Source organism: Megalops cyprinoides, chromosome 23 (assembly GCF_013368585.1).
Source record: "Megalops cyprinoides isolate fMegCyp1 chromosome 23, fMegCyp1.pri, whole genome shotgun sequence".
In the NCBI taxonomy this organism is placed as follows: Eukaryota; Metazoa; Chordata; class Actinopteri; order Elopiformes; family Megalopidae; genus Megalops; species Megalops cyprinoides.
In genome coordinates, this window is record NC_050605.1 from 3,517,909 (window position 1) to 3,536,273 (window position 18,365).

Here is an 18,365-nt window from a genome sequence, read left to right on the forward strand (position 1 = left end):
CTGCTAGTCTCTGTAAATCTGCACTGTCATGGTCGCCTCAGACAGTGACATCTCTATTCTAACCCACTTTAAGCAAGAGGAGGCTCGGATTTCTGTGTGGAACACGAATGGCATTGCATGTAACCCAATGTCTTGCGCTGTATTATGTAACAGTACATACCGACCTCTAAAAAGGAACTCACCAGTCTACTGCTAGGAACCCTATAGGAATGGAGGTTGGGGGAGAGGGACAATTAAATACATTTCACATGTAATAATATCCATTTCACCAATAATAATATCCAGACCCCAATTTCAGGTGCTTTCTATGGGACACATGCTGGAAAAAACAACACTGTTGAAACGGGAGAATGGTCACGTGACATCAATCGTGTCATGACGTGCCTCCACCTTTAAGGGGCGAGGACCGTTGTTTCTCTACTAAAAACGGGGGCCCTTGCATTTGGTTTCACATTTCGAGGAGCTCTCCAACGCTGACACCGTCTCTCGGAAAAAAAAGGTAAATGGCTGCTTACGCCCTTAATTACCGCAGTGGAACAGAGTGATGTCAGAGCCAACGCTTCTTTGAGGCAGCAGAGAGTTCTAATCCTCGTCCAGGGACACTCTAGGCCCAGAGAAGAGGAACCCATCCAAGAGTCCATTTACATAAATCTGCATATTTTTCATTCGCGCTGCACTTGTTGCTTTCATTTGATGAGGAGAGAAGTCGTTGAATATCTCAGCGGCAATGCGTCTCTCTCAAACACACATGCACACGGACACACGTCTGCACGCACACACTCTCCCATGGTGTAAACTACAATATCCCATTACTTTTGAACTGGATGAAACCAGGGGCTCAGAGGACCTACATACCATTAAGGAGGTTACTTGAGACAAAAGGCCGTAGAGCAACCATTTCCCATTTCCTTTCATTGCACGCTTTCATTACAACATACATGAAATTACATTAATTACAGCATCAATGCCATGGGATAGCTACTGTTAAAGGGAAAACAGCTCCACACCTCACAAACATGCTACTATAATGCTCACAGTTTCATCTTGCTTTAGTGTTCCAGCTTCAGGGCAGCGGGCAAGCTCCAATAAACCGCACATTGTTCGAGAGCCCCGGAAAGTTCCGCTTCAGAGGAATGCCATTCGGCTTCTCAAATGCCCCAGATTGGCACAGGCCAGAGGCCCCCGGATTCCTCACGTCCAGAGTCATGCTTGAGTGCTCGGCGTCCGCGGTATTGCTGTGGCATCGTAATGCAATAGCATTGTTACGGTGTGAGGGCCTGATGTGACAGAACAACATCTGGTCCTGCAATTTCGACAGACTTCAGTGACCTTTCAGACTTTGTAATACTAATTTTCATACCTTTCTGTATATTGCTGATTGCAAGGTTGTTGTTTTTTCCAATCATGAAAGAGTGTTTTTTTGACGGTGCAGTAAAGTGGAGGCTTTGAGCATTTACATTTGTGTTTAATTGCGTCGGGTTCCAGCTGCATCATTAAGTAAAAGCTTCGAAAGGCATCTCTTAATGCGAGTTAGTAATGCCCAGCAAATCAAAGACCATCAGGCGAATTAACGACCCTGCTTTTGACGAGTGCGGAGCACATTAACGGCGAGGCAAGACTCCTTTAATAAACAAACAAATAAGCAAACTTGGAGGGGGGGAAGGGGTGCGGGGAGGGGGGTGATACCCACACAACCCTGTCAGAAAACAAACACGGGTGTTTTAAAATATGCAATATGAAAATAACTTGGAGCTACTGCTTTCGCGGGGCGCCTGAGCACCCCCAACACGGAGGCGGACAGGAGGGCAAAAGGAAGGCACAGTGAACGAGAAGCCGTGGAGGGATTATGGTGGGTGAGAGAAAATTTTCAATTTATTAATGCCCGTCTTGCAAGGGCAGTGCTCCAGTCTTTGACATGGCACTCTTTAAGCAATCTTTTAATTATTAACGCGGAGGGCGCCCTTTATCTGCGCGCGAGGAGCTGCGGCAGCGGACTTATTTTCATTTCTGTTATGCAAATCATACCTTTGTGCTGCGGTGGGTGGAGATGCGCGCAGACTACTTCTGTATATATGTATAAAAGAACTGCCAATTCTGTTTTCTATTGACAAAAGTATAAAGAACAAAACTTTCCTGTAATGCTTTTACTGTTAGCTCCATTTGAAATCCAAATCAGACGTCTGGATGTGTTGGGTGCAGGAGCCACTTCACTCTTTCTGTTAAAACACTCCAACACCTGTGACCTTCCACACATTCACTATGGAAGCGTATGTTATAGGACCTTTAAAACTTCTAAACTTTGTTGTAGAGACTTGAGGATCACTTTACACTGCTGTGCAAATATGCAGAGTGATGCCACCTACATAATCTTTCTCTGCATTCTGTCAGTATGGTCTTTGCTACCTATCTGTGCTATCAGTGCATATCTCTGGCGCCCTGTATGTCTGTTCTGGGTAGCTAATGGTAGCCGAAGCTGTATAATGGAAAGTCAAAGTGAGATGCAACACAAATTTGGATTTTGTGTGCAGGTAAGCTGCCTTGCTAATATACTGCCTATAAGACACCCTGCTTAAGGGACCACGGAGTGTCTGGATCATCGGAAATTGTTCTGGGGTGCGTCTTCACTCGTACTATTCTGCTCATCAGGAGTTGCTGTGGTAGTCAGTCATTGTGCTCAGAGCCCCGGCAGGAATACATCAGCCTAAGAGTGTGGGAGCAATTGTGGCTGAGGATGTGTGGAAATGGGAGTGATGCGCGGCCACCGGGGACTGTAGGGCTCTTCAGCTTTCTGCAGCGTGAAGAGTGAAAAAAAAAAACGGGCAATTTCCGTTGTTCAGGAAGCGAGCCATTCAGCGGGCAGGGTCACTTCGGAGGCTGATTATGTAAGCCCATCCAGCCTCTGAGAGCCTCCACTAGCGGGTCCTGTGGGGGAGCCGTATCGGAGAGGGGAACATGTGCACAATTAGCCCGAGAGGAGATCAAAATCGAAGGTGATAATGCGCGCCATGGAGGGTCCTTTCCCCCCATTGGTCGAGAACGCAGACAGAGACAGATGGAGGGGCCGACCCTGTAAGACTAATTCCCCTTTTTCACCAAGGCAGGTCAAGGGCCTGTTCGGAGCCAGTGCCTAATCTTGAACTAGTTCTTTGCGTTTCGACAGCCAAAGAACCGGCTCTCGGCCAGGAAAACTGGGTCGAGAGCGGCACCAACACTTTGCTGGTCTAGAACAAAGAACTGCTACGTCAGGGGCTGGGGGCGGGATTATTGTGACCAATAAGACCAACTAAAACTTTGTGACCACCAGTGAGCCAGTGTAGCGTCTAGTCTGCCTAAAAAGAAGAAGAAAAACCAGAGTTTTATTTTTCAGATGTTTCGCCTTGTTGCCAGCCAACTATGTATTTCTTAGCTGTTTAGCGAGCTACTAATTTCTCACATCAATGCTACGAACGTAACATTGATGGCAAGCTGGCTGGCTAGCTAGCTAGCTGTTGGTCACCTAACATTATCCAAGCAAGCATAGCTACTAATTTCTCACATCAATGTTACGTTCGACATTTGTATCATTGATGTGAGAAATTAGTAGCTATGCTTGCTTGGGTAATGTTAGCTGACCAACAGCTAGATAGCCAGCTACCTTAACCTTGGTAAGAGTAGCTAACATTAGCATGCTACTTTCTAACATTGCCATTGACTCACCTACCAATGTCACTTAACATTTGGCTTCACAAAAGGCTAACAATGTATTAAGAGTAGTGCACAAGTTTGTTTTTTAAAGCACTGTTCTCTTGTCTTTGTTGTTTGTAGCTTGCAGTGGCGGCTGCAAGCTAGCGAAACACTATGCTTGCAAAACACCGAAGATTGTCTGAAATTTGTGTGCTATTGCGAAAGCTACAGCATGAGATTGTTTAATTAACAAGGATGGTAATTTGAATAATTAAGTGACAAGTAATCCCAAAGCTTTCTCTTAAATATGTCACACTATAGCTTTCTTGTGTTACAAAATTCAAATTACAGAACGGAGCTAAATTTAGTTAAATCGAAATTACTGAGAAGTTTTAGGTTAGGTTGAGTGCAATGAACAATAACATTTAGAACACAGAACTCACAAAAGCTATGTTGTGTCATGAGCATTTAACGTAATTTAAATCAATAAATGCCATCCTTATTAATTAAACAATCTCACGTTGTAGCTTTCGCAAGCACACAAACTACAGACAATCTGCGCTGTTTCGCGAGCATAATCATTTACTCTATTTACGCAATTGGTGTCGATTATTCTGTGAATTATTTGCTTTATTGTTAATCAAGGAGGATAAAGGGGAACAGGTTGAAAGTAATGATAGATTTAAAGGTAGTGTTTGGGCTTCCCCTGTTTCCAGCTCACCAGCCACCACTACTAGCTTGGAGCTAGCGGGAAAGCAGAGACTTATACAGACATATATAGTGACGTAATGACGTGGTTCTATGGTGGCTCTCCAGCCCATGGAAAAGCAAACCGGTTCTTAGAAGGTTTGCAAGTTGAACCAACTCCGAACTGGCACTAGCAACAGCCCAGAACTAGCATCTAGTTCGTGTTTGTGGAAAAAAGGTCTCAGAGTGGCCTACAGTGCAGTACGTTCACAGGCGTGGGGCTGTGGAATCGGGACAGCATTTTGGTGAGGTCTCTTGTCACATATTCGTGAACACACAGTACAAAATGCCCCAAATCTCTGACCCAGGATTAGCTAGCCCCAACCATGAAGTGTTAAAAAAGTCCAAACCACTGACCTGGGTCTGACTAAGCAACCCACCTCCGGGCACTTTACATAGGCCGTTGCATTTTAAAACAGTTTTTCCAATGACAGCTGTGGGCCTCAGAGAGTTAATATTTCCAGACTCCTACGGAGTGATTCACGGTGGAGACGCTGTCAGACGAATGACAGAGGGAACGCTCGCCAGCGTCATCTTCGCGCTGGTGCCAGAAGACGGTAACGTTAACCGATTCCCCCGCTTCGCTGAATGTTTTCTCAGGTGCACCAGGATTCACCTACTCCCACGGAGCACTGAAAGCACTGACCGTGGAACACACAGTGGAACATCAACACTAGTGACCTTGTAAAGAGAGAGACGAGCGCTCAGTTCTGCCAAAACAAGATGCGAAGGGTTTTGAGTGACCTGCACTCGTAAGATGCGCCAAATACCTTGAGCTACATTTAAAGCCCAGTTTTTCAGGTTTCATTAAGTTCCTTCACCTTCTCCAGGTCTGAAAGATGGTTTAGTACAAGAGATTAAATCCACAAATGGGATATAGCCTGGGTATTCTGCCAATACCCGAATACCCTGGGTCTTCTGCCAGTGCAGTTTGAACAACTCTTACATATGAATGCACACACCAATGCCTACTTTCTGCCATACTGCCACTCACACACACACATACACGCTGCACACACAGACACACACACACACACACACACACCACACGCGTGCACACACACACACACACACACACAGACCTCAAGGTGCACAATGGCACCCATGACGCAGCTCCCATCTCTCCTGAACACCTGCTCTGTGTTTGGCGCATTAACGGGCCAGCCAACCGCTGACACGGTAATCCCCCATTCATCCAGAGCCACGGAGCATGGAACCAGACAGCACGGGAATCTGAGGGGCCCCTCGAGCGCGGCACTGCCGCTGTCAGCCCCGTGCCGCACGCCTGAGGCCAAGGACAGTGCAGGAGCGCCGCTCGGGAAACCTCTCAGGGACAGGTAACCGCCGCAATTCCAATTACCGCGAAAATGAGACCGGCCCCGTCGGCCAAGATTGGGTTCTGGCGTGGGGGGGGGAGTACGGTCCTCCAGGAGGCTGTCGGGGGTGGGGTATTGGGGGGGTATGGGGTTAGCCAGTCAAGTGTCTATCGGAATTAATGTGTCACGGCCCGCGTGGGGACCAAGAGTCAGCCATCAGAGTGACTCCTGGTCACGTTCACACGCTTCCCAGATGTAATTAGGAGGCAGGTGTCTCTGTTAATCGTGCTCTGCGGAATGGGGGGCGGTCGATGCGTTTCACCCCACCCCCCACTCCTCCCACCGGCCCTTGGTTCAGCCCAAATGGGTTGCCGAAGGGACTGAGGCTGTCGGCTCACAGGACGGATGTCGTGCTGGCCTGGCCGTGCTTGCAGCCTGTCCGCGAGTTTTAGGTTTGTAATTGGTGTTTGTCGTGGGCACATCGAGCGGTCGGGCCACTCGTCTTCTGAAAGGATTCTCTATGGAGAACAGATGCGACCACATTTAAAAGGCTATTACAAGGTAATAAGGATTCCTTCAAACTGTTCCACTGAAATACGTAGACATTACTTCCATGCAACTGTTTAAACTGGACCAATAGACCTTTACCTCAAAGACTGAGCAAAATACAGGTACAAAATCACACAGATTCCCTGATTATAATATTTTTGCTTATAATATTTTTTAATCTTTTTAAATATGTCAGCTTGTTAAAACAAGTCCTTCTTTTAGCCAGAAATATTCTTCTTTTAGTTGATGATTGATTGAGCTGTAAAAGTATAAGGAATGATGAGTCTTACATATGAGTCTTTTCCTAAAGTTGCCTTCAGTGAAATGCCATGTCTGCAGGATGTGAGCGAGCACGCGTGTTCGTAACATTACCGCAAAATCGAGAACTGACTCCATGGCATTATGTTATGACAATGCTGCTCCAACATTACCGCAGCGCTCTTGAAACTAGCCGGGCCCCCGGGGGCTGCGAGCCCGCTGTTTATTGGCCTCTCGACGTTCCTCGGATTGAAAAGAAATCAGATCAAGATGGGAGCACGGCGAGGCGAAAGCCGCCAGATAATCTCCCCCCCGGTGAGTGTCCGAAACCGCTGCAGCTGATTCAGTTCCGGCATTTCTGTTCCAAAATGCCAGTTTCCGTGCCCCCGGAATCCTGTCTGATACCACAACAGAGAAGGCAAGACAATATTTTACCAAGTATATCAAGTGAGAAATATGATATTAATGTGAAATATCCCTTGGCCCCCAGGCTCCTCCTGCAAATGTAGGCCGAGAGAAGAAAAAAAACAAAAAAAACAAACCCACAGCCGAAACTAAACAATTCAAAAGTTGTTTTGTTTTTTTTCACGCAGCTGATGCATCTCTGATGTGCTTTTTATAGATACAGTCACATCGATACGACATTAAGACTCGGTAACCAAGGCAACCGACAAAGAGATTATGTCAAGAGAAAGAGAGAGAGGGAGAGGGAGAGGGAGATAGAGAGAGAGAGAGGAGGAAAAACAGCGTGGCAGCTCGCTAAGAGCACAGAGAGCAGCTGAGAGGAGAGACTCTGTGGGCGTCCACTCCGGCCGAGTGTCAAAATGCCTCCGGAGCAGTGTAAAACTCCCTCAGCTGCCACATGCCTTCAAATACAGCACCGGACCGAGCCCCCCTACCCCGAACCCCCCACCCCTGCCCCCACTGGGAGGCGTTTCCTAAAACAAGCGGGCCGCAGGGCCAGGCCCTGAGCCCCGAAGCATGACCGCCACATTCCTGCGAGGGAACGCTACCACGGAGTCACCTGAATCCAATTAGAGCGTCAGGGCCAGAGCGGAGTCGCGGGGAAAGCGTGTTCCATCACACGCTGGCTGAGCGTACAATTTTCCCCTCTCCCGCTTTTCCGCCCTCCCCAACATCTGGATTTGCTCAGCTAAAAAAATAACACTCTAAAGACAAGTGGACATTTTTAATTTATCGAACAAAGTTTAGCGTGAGCCCGCGCCAGCTCCGCTGCTGGACCTGCGCCGGTGTCGGTGAATGCGTGCTAGCGCAGGTGCTGACCTGTCAGTTTTGCCAAGCGGGGCTGCTGACGGTGGAAACGGCTGAAAACAGAGGGAAAAACAGCCGCGCTCGAGCCGCTGGCTCGGCCCGCCAGGTGAGGGGCCGCGACCTCTTGACCTCACGGTATGGTGTTGTTTAAACAATGCTACACAGTGCTCAAGAGAGCCTGTTGCCTTAAAAAACTACAGAAAGTGACGTGGTTCCTTTGAACGGGTGGTGAAGGAACCTGAAATTCCTGTACACGGGCCTCATCGGCTCTGAAGCTGCTTCTCTCTCCTCTTAGTCACTCTGTGGTTTGCGTTTTGTTTGCCAGCCTGCAGGTTCATGCAAATAGCCAGCAAAGCCCCCCCTGCCCCTCCCCCCCACCACCACACTCCCCCCTTTCCCTCCCTGTCAAATCTAAGTAAATGGGTTGTTTTTCCCGTAGTGTCTGCAAAAACAGGCAAACGTGCACTGGAGCAGGGGCGGGGGGGCTAGGCTGCATGAGTCAAGGGGGTACACCCAAGGGGGTAGCTTACTCATAGTGCTTACTGTAGACAGGAAAGTCACACTTCCTCTCCATTTTATAGGTGGCTACATAACCCCCCTCCCCCCCACAAACCCACACACACGCTTTCTGAAAACTGAGATCCCTCACATTGCCCCTGTGGAAATCCAGTGCGTCTGAAAGCCGCGGTTCCTCCCTGACCCTGAGCCCGTTTCTTGTAAATGTCCCCTTGGGGAAACCGTAGGCCCCCCCACAACCCCTCCAGTAGATGGCCAGGTCTTTGGGGACACCTCAGTAAGTCTGCCAACCCGTGAGTGCCATTCCTGTGCCTGAGACCCGTGGTGTCTGACGGCAGAAAGAGACGCCGTTGTTTTTCTGGGCCTTGTGGTGGATCAGTGTGCTCTAGACTCGGAGCTCTGCTTCAAACACACATCTCTGTCCACGGGAACGAGATGCGAATGAAAAGTCTGGGGTAAAAACATTACGCAGACTGCAGTCTCTCAACTTCATTTTGATGCCATGATATTTGTGAAAGAAATGGAGGCAGGGGAAGCAACACACACACATACACTCACACACGCACACATTCATACACACATACACATACACATGCATACATACACACACAGGCACTCATGCAGAGTCAAACGTATAAACACACACACACACACACACAAACACAGAGGATGGATGATGAGTGCAGATGCCAGTGTATCTGCGTGAAGGCCGTCCTCACAGACGCATTATTCGGCACTGGCAATGCGGAGTTCAGGAGTGGCTCTGATAAAAACACATTTCTCACTGAGGTTATCGCCACACAGGGCGCTCAATGCACAGATCGCTATCGACACAGCACGCTCAAAAGCCCTCATCATTCACATGGACTACTGCCTCCGCTCTGCACACACAACTCAGGGCAGGGGAAAGGAGGGGGAGGGAGGAGGAGAGGACAGGAGAGGAGAGGGGGAGAGAGAAGAGCAGGAGAGGGGGAGAGAGGAGAAGAAAGGAAAGGAGAAGGGGAGAGAGAAGAGCAGGGGAGGGCAACACAGAGAAGAGAGAGAAGAGCAGAGGGAAGAGCAGGACAAAAGAGGAGAGAGAAGGGAAGGAGAGGAGCATTTCTCATGTCATAGCCTGAGAGACACTGAGTAGCCATAAACAGACTACAGGGAGGAATGTCTTGATGATTATATTAATACATATGCACTGGCTGTGTTAGGAAGGCTTGATCTGTGTGTTTTACATTTGCGTACCTGTTTGTTGAATTGTTGCTGTAGCAATGACATATTGCAAACGGTCCTGCCAATGAAGCACACTGAATCGAGTACAGAAAGAGGGAAGGAGAGGGGAGAGAGAAACGAGAGGAGAGGAGAGGAGAGAGAAGAGGAGAGTAAGAGCCAGGAAAGTGTGATCTAGAGACGTTCCACAGCTCGCACGCCACTGGGGCCCGAAGGCTCCAGCCGTTGCAGGCTGTCACGCCGCAGATAAAAAAGGAGGAGAGGAAGAAAAACAACACTGCAGAGAAAAAAAAAGTGGACCAAACAACCCCCGCCGCCCGCGCGGTTACAGCGAATGCCGTGCACCGGCGGCCCGGCAGCTGAGGGACCCGGTTCACGACCCGGGGGTTTGCGGGCTCAGGTCCAAAGCAGGCGTGGCACAGCCCAGAGGGAGGTGCTTAGCCCAAGCGCCCCCAGTGAACCCGTCCCCGCAGAAAAGGATAACGCGTAAATGTCTAAACTCTGCGATCCCCTCTGGATGCCTGCCAGACAAACGAACGTTAATGTTAATACTCTCTTTAAGCACCCTCAGATGGCAGGTGTAACATAAGGCCCAGATCTGCACGAGAGCAGGGAGCTTGTGTGAGACACCCGCCTGGCTCAGGGTCTCACATAACCCATAATAAATAAACATACGTCGGATTCCACTGTCAGCGCCGGTTCAGTGTAAACTGGGGGCTTATACTATGGGATCGAGTATAATCTGTATGACTATGTTGCTGGCTCAGTTCAGAAACCCAAACTGGATATGATAAGGTGTAATTCGCACAAGTAAAGTGCAATGCATGTATGAAATGACTGCAGCCATAATCTAGAGCTGTGGATGGTAATGTCAGCATCAAGCCCCTTAGTGTGCCAAAATGACTTGTCCAACAAGAGCAAAGCGGCCTTTGACCTCCAGGCCATAGGCCATAGGTCAAAGGTCGCAGTGCCCTGCAAATCATATGAGCTTCATTGATTTACACACCCTATGAGTGAGTGCCGCGTGCTACAATGAGAAAGGCGGTTAAATTGCCTCTATGAATTGAACCACCAAACTGCGCAGGTCGATCCTCGTGACAACAAAGGCTTTAGGCTGCATGACTGTAGCACGCGGCTGCAAATGCGCAGAGAAAATACTGGATCATGATGTAATCTGAGACATCTCAATACCCTGCCCTACTCTTTGGTTATGTTTCTATCAGTATGAATCATGCTCACTGGAGCAATTTAATTTTTGCCATATGCAACGTGGATGGCGCCGGTGAGATTTGCCAGTGCATTAGCACACCAATTACTTTCCGGCATGCTGACAATTATGTATGTTTTTTTTATACGGCCTGTTTCTAGAAGTTTATATTCAACAATGTTTCCTTCATGTTTTTATTGTTCTATTCTCTCTGTCACTGCCTTACTCACAAGTAGGCCTCCCCCTCTTTTTCTCTGCCTCCCTGTCTTTCTCGCTCCCTCGCTCTCTCCCTCTCTGCCTCCCTGTCTGTCTCTTTCTCTCTCTCTTGCCTTCACCGTTCACTTTTCTCTCTCTACCTTCCTCCTTTTATCCCTCCTCCCTTTCTTTCTCAGTCTCTCTTTTTCTCTCATCCTTTCTCTCACCATCACCCCTCTCCCTCTTCCTCCCTTTCTTTTTTCTACTTCCCTCTCTTTCACGTTCCCTCTTTCTCACCTCCCTATCTTTCTCTTTCTTCCTTTCTGTCTATGATCCCTCTCTCCCACTTTGCCTCCCTGCCTTTCTCTTCCTCTCTCTATTACCTTCCCACTTACTTTTCTCTATCTCTCTTCTTTCCTTCTTTTATCCCTTCTCCCTTTCTCTCTTAGTCCCTGTTTTTCACTCTCTTCCTCTCTCTTTCCATGTCCCATCTCCTTCCCTCTCTTTCCCTTTCCCCCTTTCTCTCTTACCTCCCTATCTTTCTCTTCCCCCCTCTCTGTCCATCACCCCTCTCTCCTTCCCTCCCCTCTTTCTCTCTAGCTCCCTGTATTTCTCTCTCTCTTCCTCTCTCTCTCTCCATCACCCCTCTTCCTCTTCCCCTATCTCTCTCTCTCTCTCTCTCTCTCTCTCTCTCTCTCTCTCTCTCTTTTTCTCTACCCCTTTCTAAGCCGAGCCCATAAAATCATAACAAATGATTTGAGCTCGAGGCAGGGAAGCGGCTCTGGAGATGAAACTCTGTCCTCGGCGAGGATTGAAGGAAAAAAAAAGAAAGGAAAACAAAGATCCAGCATGCAGACGCACACTGACAGGAGGAGGTTAGCGCTGCTTCATGTACAGGGGCTGCAGCCCTTAAAAAAGAGGTGCCAAAAACGAAGCCTGCCAAAAAAAGAGATTTATTTCGGTTGCTGTATCGGCTCCTACATTATTGAAGATATTTCTCACCCCTGCGCTAGCCACAGCGCGCTGTGCTGTGGACAAGGGCCGCGGTGCCGTTCTTGGGGTGTCAGGACGAAAATACGTTAAACGTTAAACAAGCCCGCGCCCCCCCATGTGCCTGCCACCGAGGAAACACGGCTCACGGCCGACGGATCGATTCAGCACACGGTGCTACAGCGGCAGGCGTGTCCAAGCTTTCATTCCAAACAAGACAGTGACTTCAGTCACTACGTTCCAAGCAAACAGCTCTTTTTGTTCCAGTCGGTTCCCCTTTTTTTTTTGAACAACTAAGCACGCACATTGAGTCACTGTGTCACCGGAGGAGACACTGGACAAGTGATGCAAGAGAAGTCAGGGAGTCTGCAGAGAGGGGTGAGGCAACACCCATCCTACTGGAGCCAAGATGGCATAACAATACATTGAAAAGGCTAGGGTTATCATGCATGGCAGCCATTTCGGCTCCAGTAGCCTGGGCGGGATGGTAAAGTCCAGCTCTTTGGAATCTGAGGGCTCAGAACACCCGCTTTTCATTAATGACCGTGATATTTCAGCCAGGGTGGTAAGCAAAACCTACAGAGCATCACCCTTTTCCCCCAGAACTTTTTGGTTTGCACCTTCAACGTCAAGGCTGGCTCCACAAGGCCCTCGATTTCTCTTCTCTCACGGAAAGCCTTCAGCCTGGAAAGCACCTAGGCCTCACAACAATGTGCCTCATAAATGCACCTCATTCAGACACCCAGACTCCCCATTCAGCCTAAACAGAGGACCCTCTAAGAAGGGAAATCTCACTCCAACAATACCCTCCAGAGTCATCACCTGAAAAAGAACTGTTGTTATGTTAACACCTGGAGTTTCTGTGGCGAGTGACTGAATACATGACAAGTTATTCTTTTGTTGCTATTTCTTTTTCCTTTTTTTGGATGGGGGGGTGGTGGTGAGCGTGCTCTGACTCATAAATAACAACAGCAGGGATTTCTCCGGCTTTGCTGCTGTCGCGGGTGATGCGAACTGCCACGCTGTGTCCCGGCACATGGGTTATTAAACGGGAGACGAGAAAAGATCTCCTCTGCTGAACGCGCATCTGGCATGTGCAACTCGCCCCCCGCACCCCCCTCCCTCCTCCCCCCCGGAGCACCCCCCCCCACCGTGTCTTTTTCCCGAACGGTGAGTTGAAATCTGTAATTATTTCCCGCTGATTTCTGAAGCCTTCAAAAAAAAAAAAAAACCCAGCGCCCCCCATCTGTGAGTTTCGCGCGGCATGTGCTAACGCGCTATTGTTCGCCAGGGTGCGACGTCAGGGGAAACAATGCAAAGGGGGGGGCAAGCGGGGGTGGTGGGTTTCCGACTGTGTCACCCTCCACAATGGCCTGTGCAACGGGGGGCCCGAGCGGTGCTCCGCATTGTCACGGGGCCCGGAGTCCATCATTAGTGACGACGCTGACGTTGAGGGATGAGCCGGCCTTCCGCGCTCTCGCCCCGCGACATCCATCTTCTTACTTCCCGCTCTGTCTCCCTGTCCCTCTCCTTCTCTCTCTTTCTCCCTCCCTCTCCCTGTCTCTCTCCTTCTGCTGCTCGTGTCTCTCTCTCTTTCTCTTGCTCACTTTTTCTTGGTGCTTTTTATTTAGTTCATTTCTCTTTTCTTGTTTTCCTTGTGTTGTTTTGCTCATAAATCCTGCTCTATCTAAACTGATAAAATAAATTTGACCTAAATGTCAGTAGTCTTTTCTTCCTTTCTCTCTCTCTCTGATTGGCTGCATTACACAGAAAGGCCCATACATGTGGAGATCTGCATCGATTGTGTGTTCCTCATGACATGGACCTACCACCCAGAGCTCCAGTGTTAACTCCTACTGGATTGTCCACGCAGCTGACTTACATACACCCATTCACAATTCCCAAGCAGATGTTCACCCATTCACAAATCACAGAATAGAGATCAGGGTGGGATCCCCGCCCTCTTCAACTAACCTGTTGAGCGCGTGGAGATTAAAGATGCTGTAATCCCCCCGGATTGGAGCGAGGTTAGTGCCACGCGCGTATGGTGTTTTTTTAGTGTGTGAGGTGCTTATCCTATGATTGCCCTGATTAAGGAGATAGAGTGGTCCAGCTTCCATTTCATAGGAAATGCTCACTGGCGCAGAGGGGCGGAGGCCACTAACTGGATTAATTAATCCAGTTGTGTGATGTCAAAGGTCACCAGAGGCCACTGGCTTTGCCAATGTATCTCACTCTTAATATACACTTGGAGTTCAAAGAGAGCACCTCTGATGAAGGAGCATAGCAGATTAAACTCCGTTTGACAACTCTCAAAGAAGAAAAACAGTACTAACAAGCAAAGAAAATCCCCAGATAAGAACCTTCTTGCAATACTGTATATATTTAACTGTATGCAATGATAACACAATTATTTAGTTCTAGTATGTTGATCAGTCATGCTTTTATACACACACAGTTCATATATTAATAACAATCTTGTCAGGAAAAATCTTGTAATGTATATAATGTGTATACAGGGTATGAAATAAATATGTAACTCTATATATGCATGTTACTTCAAAAATACATTTACAGATTTTTAAGCACCTTAAATGTTTGTGGTATCCATTCCATAAATTGGCCATCCATGACGGAGCACGGTAGTCTCAAGGAATCCTGACTTACATAAGCACAGCATTTGCTGGGCATGGTTGATTATCTGATTTAACCCGTTGAATGTCACGCCTGTTGTTAATCAACAAAGGAAAATACAGGAATTGATCAAAGTACCATTCTTCTCGAAAGGGCCGGCCTCCCTCATCAGCTGGGGTGTTCATAGCTGGAGATTTCTAATATGGCGAGATGTTACCAATTTAGTCAAGGACAGGCAGCGATCTGGGAGAGCATGAGTCACGACACCTCGCTAAGATCGACACATCGCTATTTTCCATCTCCCTGGCGGCGTTCGCGTGGCGGGTTCCACCGCCGCAGAAGAACACACGGCGCGCTGATCAGGTCCCAGCACATCAAGGTGAAGAGGTGCGGTCGACTTCTCGCAGGCCGGAGGAACCACAGAAGGGGCTCGGTTCACACCGACGCTTTTCGACATTACATAAAGAGATGGCGGCGGCAGCACCACTGGCGCGCTTAACAGCAACGGAGCGAAGTCCTGTTCGGTGACATATCGAGCCTTTCCGTAGACCGCATCAACAAACACGGCGCAAACAAACACGCCTCCTTGCGCCCGCATCTAGTAGGCTACCCTCGCAACCCTGCTAAAATGCATACATAAGTGTACGATGCTCCGTCTAGGAGGGCTCGATTCTTGTTACCTGTTGATGGCACTAGGGTTTTGTTTTCTCCATAAGAGCTGCATATTGCTTACTTTTTTCTTCTGCCTTGACTGACATTCAACAAGTGCAATAACGTCGTCACGTGCGGCCAATCGCGTCACTGACAAATGAGGCGATGTAGCGCGCCGCTTATAGCCTGTCACTTCAGTGTGTGACAGTCCTTCATGGATAATCAATTAATAAAGCTGACGTCAAATCCCATATAATCAATATTCGTAATCATACCACTCCATCATTCGTTAAAAAACCCCGAATGTAGAATGAGTACATTTATTGAAGTGTATCTAATCAATAAAGCAAGAACAGACAGTTTGACACCCAGGACATCTAATATAGGTGATGGACTGCAACGCATCGTTAGGGACTCTATTACAATAATAATGTTAACCATAATGTTATATATATTACCAATAAAATCTTGCAGCAATTCAAGAGGTCAGGGGAAAATTGAATTAGATGGCACACGCTCAACGCAACAGCATTTAAGATTCTCCTAAACCTTAAAAAACGGAACAAACACGTTCAAATAATAGGTACCTATATATATCGGCATATTCCCAAACTTAACCTGTATTTCGATACCAAATTACTGTCTCAAGGCAATTTTCCAAAAGCAGGCATATAAACGAGCTGCAACCGACTATTTTAAATTAAAGTCATTTGCGCTTCAATCCCTTTTCATTCAGTATCTAAATTGCTTCAGGGCAGTTTTGACGCTCACTGTGCAAGGGCTATTCCTTGAATGTTAAATCATTATATAAATCGAACACTGACAGACGCAGTTGCGTGCAGTTTCGTATTAAATAAACAACAGACACAGTCAGGCAAAATTATTGCTGGTATCGAGACTCTCTAGGAGCTCTAAGACAGGGAGGGAACGCAAAAGCGTACAGTGAAACAGGGGTCGACAACCCAACCATAGTCTATCTGAAAGATTCTGTGGTTTCGATCTAATTTGTATCTCCAAACGTTATCTTCACCTGAAGAAGGTGGAGACAAACGCAGCGCTATTACTATTATTCCCATACACATCTTCCTTTCTACGTTGGGTTAATTGCCCTACATTCTGCGTTTATCGCATAATCAACGAAAAACTTCTCCCCTTTCATTCTAAAAATAAGTATCCAAGGTTTTGTTTATTTGCAGGTTTGTTTTCTAATCAATTTGCTGCTGACTGAAAAAAACCTGAACATAAACTCAGCTGGCGTGGCTAACTAGAAATACATCGATTCATATCAATCTACATCCGTTGCTGCGAGGTGCACTACAGTTCAGAGAGCTGCAAAGGGGTCGGCGTTTCCGTTATTATCCTCTCACTTTCTGATACAAAGGCGACGCAAGCCGAAGGCTTTTTAAGGTTTTAAAAAAGCTTGATGAGATGAAAGTAGAGAAGAGACTCCTTTTAAGCTCGCCTCGAGTCCCACGTTTATTCTCTGAGGTTCTCTGCACGGCAAAACCAACCCGTCCAGACTCTAAATATGTTTTTAGAGCGTACCCCAGTTGGTTAGCTTGTTTGGGGAATTATTACTTATTCATCAAATGTCCTAAATATTTAACCAAAGAGGGACAAGGCAGCTAACGAATAACCCCTTCTCCAATGATGCTGCAGTTTTAAAGGCGCTATGTTATCACCGGACTAAATGAAAATTAATGTAACGAGGACAAAACAGCGTTGAAGAAAACGGGTCTAGATATCTTGGAGGCAAGACGGGAAGTTGAGTTGAAAGCAGCCGTTTCATTATGAGTCTGCTTCATCATTGTCACAGCTAACAAGAGACAGTTCCGCACGCAGCAGAATGCAGAAGTTGAATCTTACACCGTGCTAAAGGCCAATTTAAAACAATGAACACATTCTGGGGATAAACCCAGTTTAACTGCTATGACTATGAGCAAATTTATTTTAAACATGATTGTTTCAAAATGTATATGTATTAAGAGGCTAGTTACAGTATTTCGAACGTGATTAACTAAGAAATGGTTACTTTAGATTAGTGAAAAAATTGCAATCTTAAGTATTCAGGAAATACCATTAAATAATAATGTGAACATAAGATAAGTCATTTTATGTATTATTAGCAAAAAATACACCAAGGAAGGGAGAAACGTGGGCTAATTTCTTTGAATCCATGCAATCAAAGGACTCATAAGCAAACACTTGCACCAATATTGCGCAATTTCTCTTAGTGACAGACCACTGGACTCCTGGTCCCCCAAATCCATAAAACACCAGTTCTGCCCTGGGAAAAGTACAGCTGCACAGTCACCGCAAGGGGTTAATGGAACGTCGGTCTCCATGCGTTAAACACATGACAGCGAAAGAACTCCAAAAAAGTGAAGCGCGATGTTTTCATTAGGGTTAACCGAAATAGCTTCATAATGATACCCTAAAGCAGCTGCGTTCGTCGCTTACATTAACATTAAGTTATCTGTATCTGTCAAGATTGGCGGCGGTAAGAACCTCTAACATCCAGTTACACGAGAAAATCCTACGGCTACAACCTACCATTACTGCAGCGCATTTTAATAACAACTTCCACTATCACTCTTCCGCTCGCTGGCCCGCAGAAAATTTAAAAAAAGCATGCACCACGCGATCTCAAACCGACGGATTCTTACCTTAATACGTTCCAGCTTTTCAGTGGATCCAGATCTGAAATTATAGAAACCATTGTTAACTAGCTAGCAGCACGGGGTGCGATATCTTGAACAAAAGCGGGCGAGAGCTGTACTCCGTCTGCGAATGACAGCGACAGTCCGATGCAACTCGTCCTACTTCTCTCGCTGATAAGCGCTTGTCATAGCTCTCCCTCCGCCCCCCAGAATCAATCCAGCGCTATATTGCTTTGCGAGGCGCGACTCTATTTCTCTGCCCTCGCCTTTTAAAGCTGCCTGCAATCTGCCCCAGCTGATCGAATTCAACCTCCCTTTTTTATCTAGCTTTATCCCGGTCGAAGTGTGGCTAAACCTCTGTTTATTAACGCACCGTTATTGGATTTAACTGCGGAATAAACATCCGTTTGTGAAACGCCCAGACTTCGACAGCATCGGCATTTCATAGATCAATATAAACATATAGCCCACTTGGTTGAAACTTGCTGA

At 47.2% G+C, this 18,365-nt stretch overlaps 1 protein-coding gene across 1 annotated transcript in view; it reads right to left on the reverse strand.

Annotated features, from left to right (window-relative positions):
- The window catches only part of celf2 (cugbp, Elav-like family member 2), a 150,267-nt gene extending 132,249 nt beyond the window's left edge, over nt 1-18,018 (reverse strand). Inside the window, exon 1 of the mRNA XM_036518127.1 lies at nt 17,883-18,018. Coding sequence (XP_036374020.1) covers nt 17,883-17,935 — 53 coding nt within the window. The 5' untranslated portion in view covers nt 17,936-18,018. The remainder of the gene's footprint in view (nt 1-17,882) is intronic.
- Between the last annotated feature and the right edge of the window lie 347 nt (nt 18,019-18,365).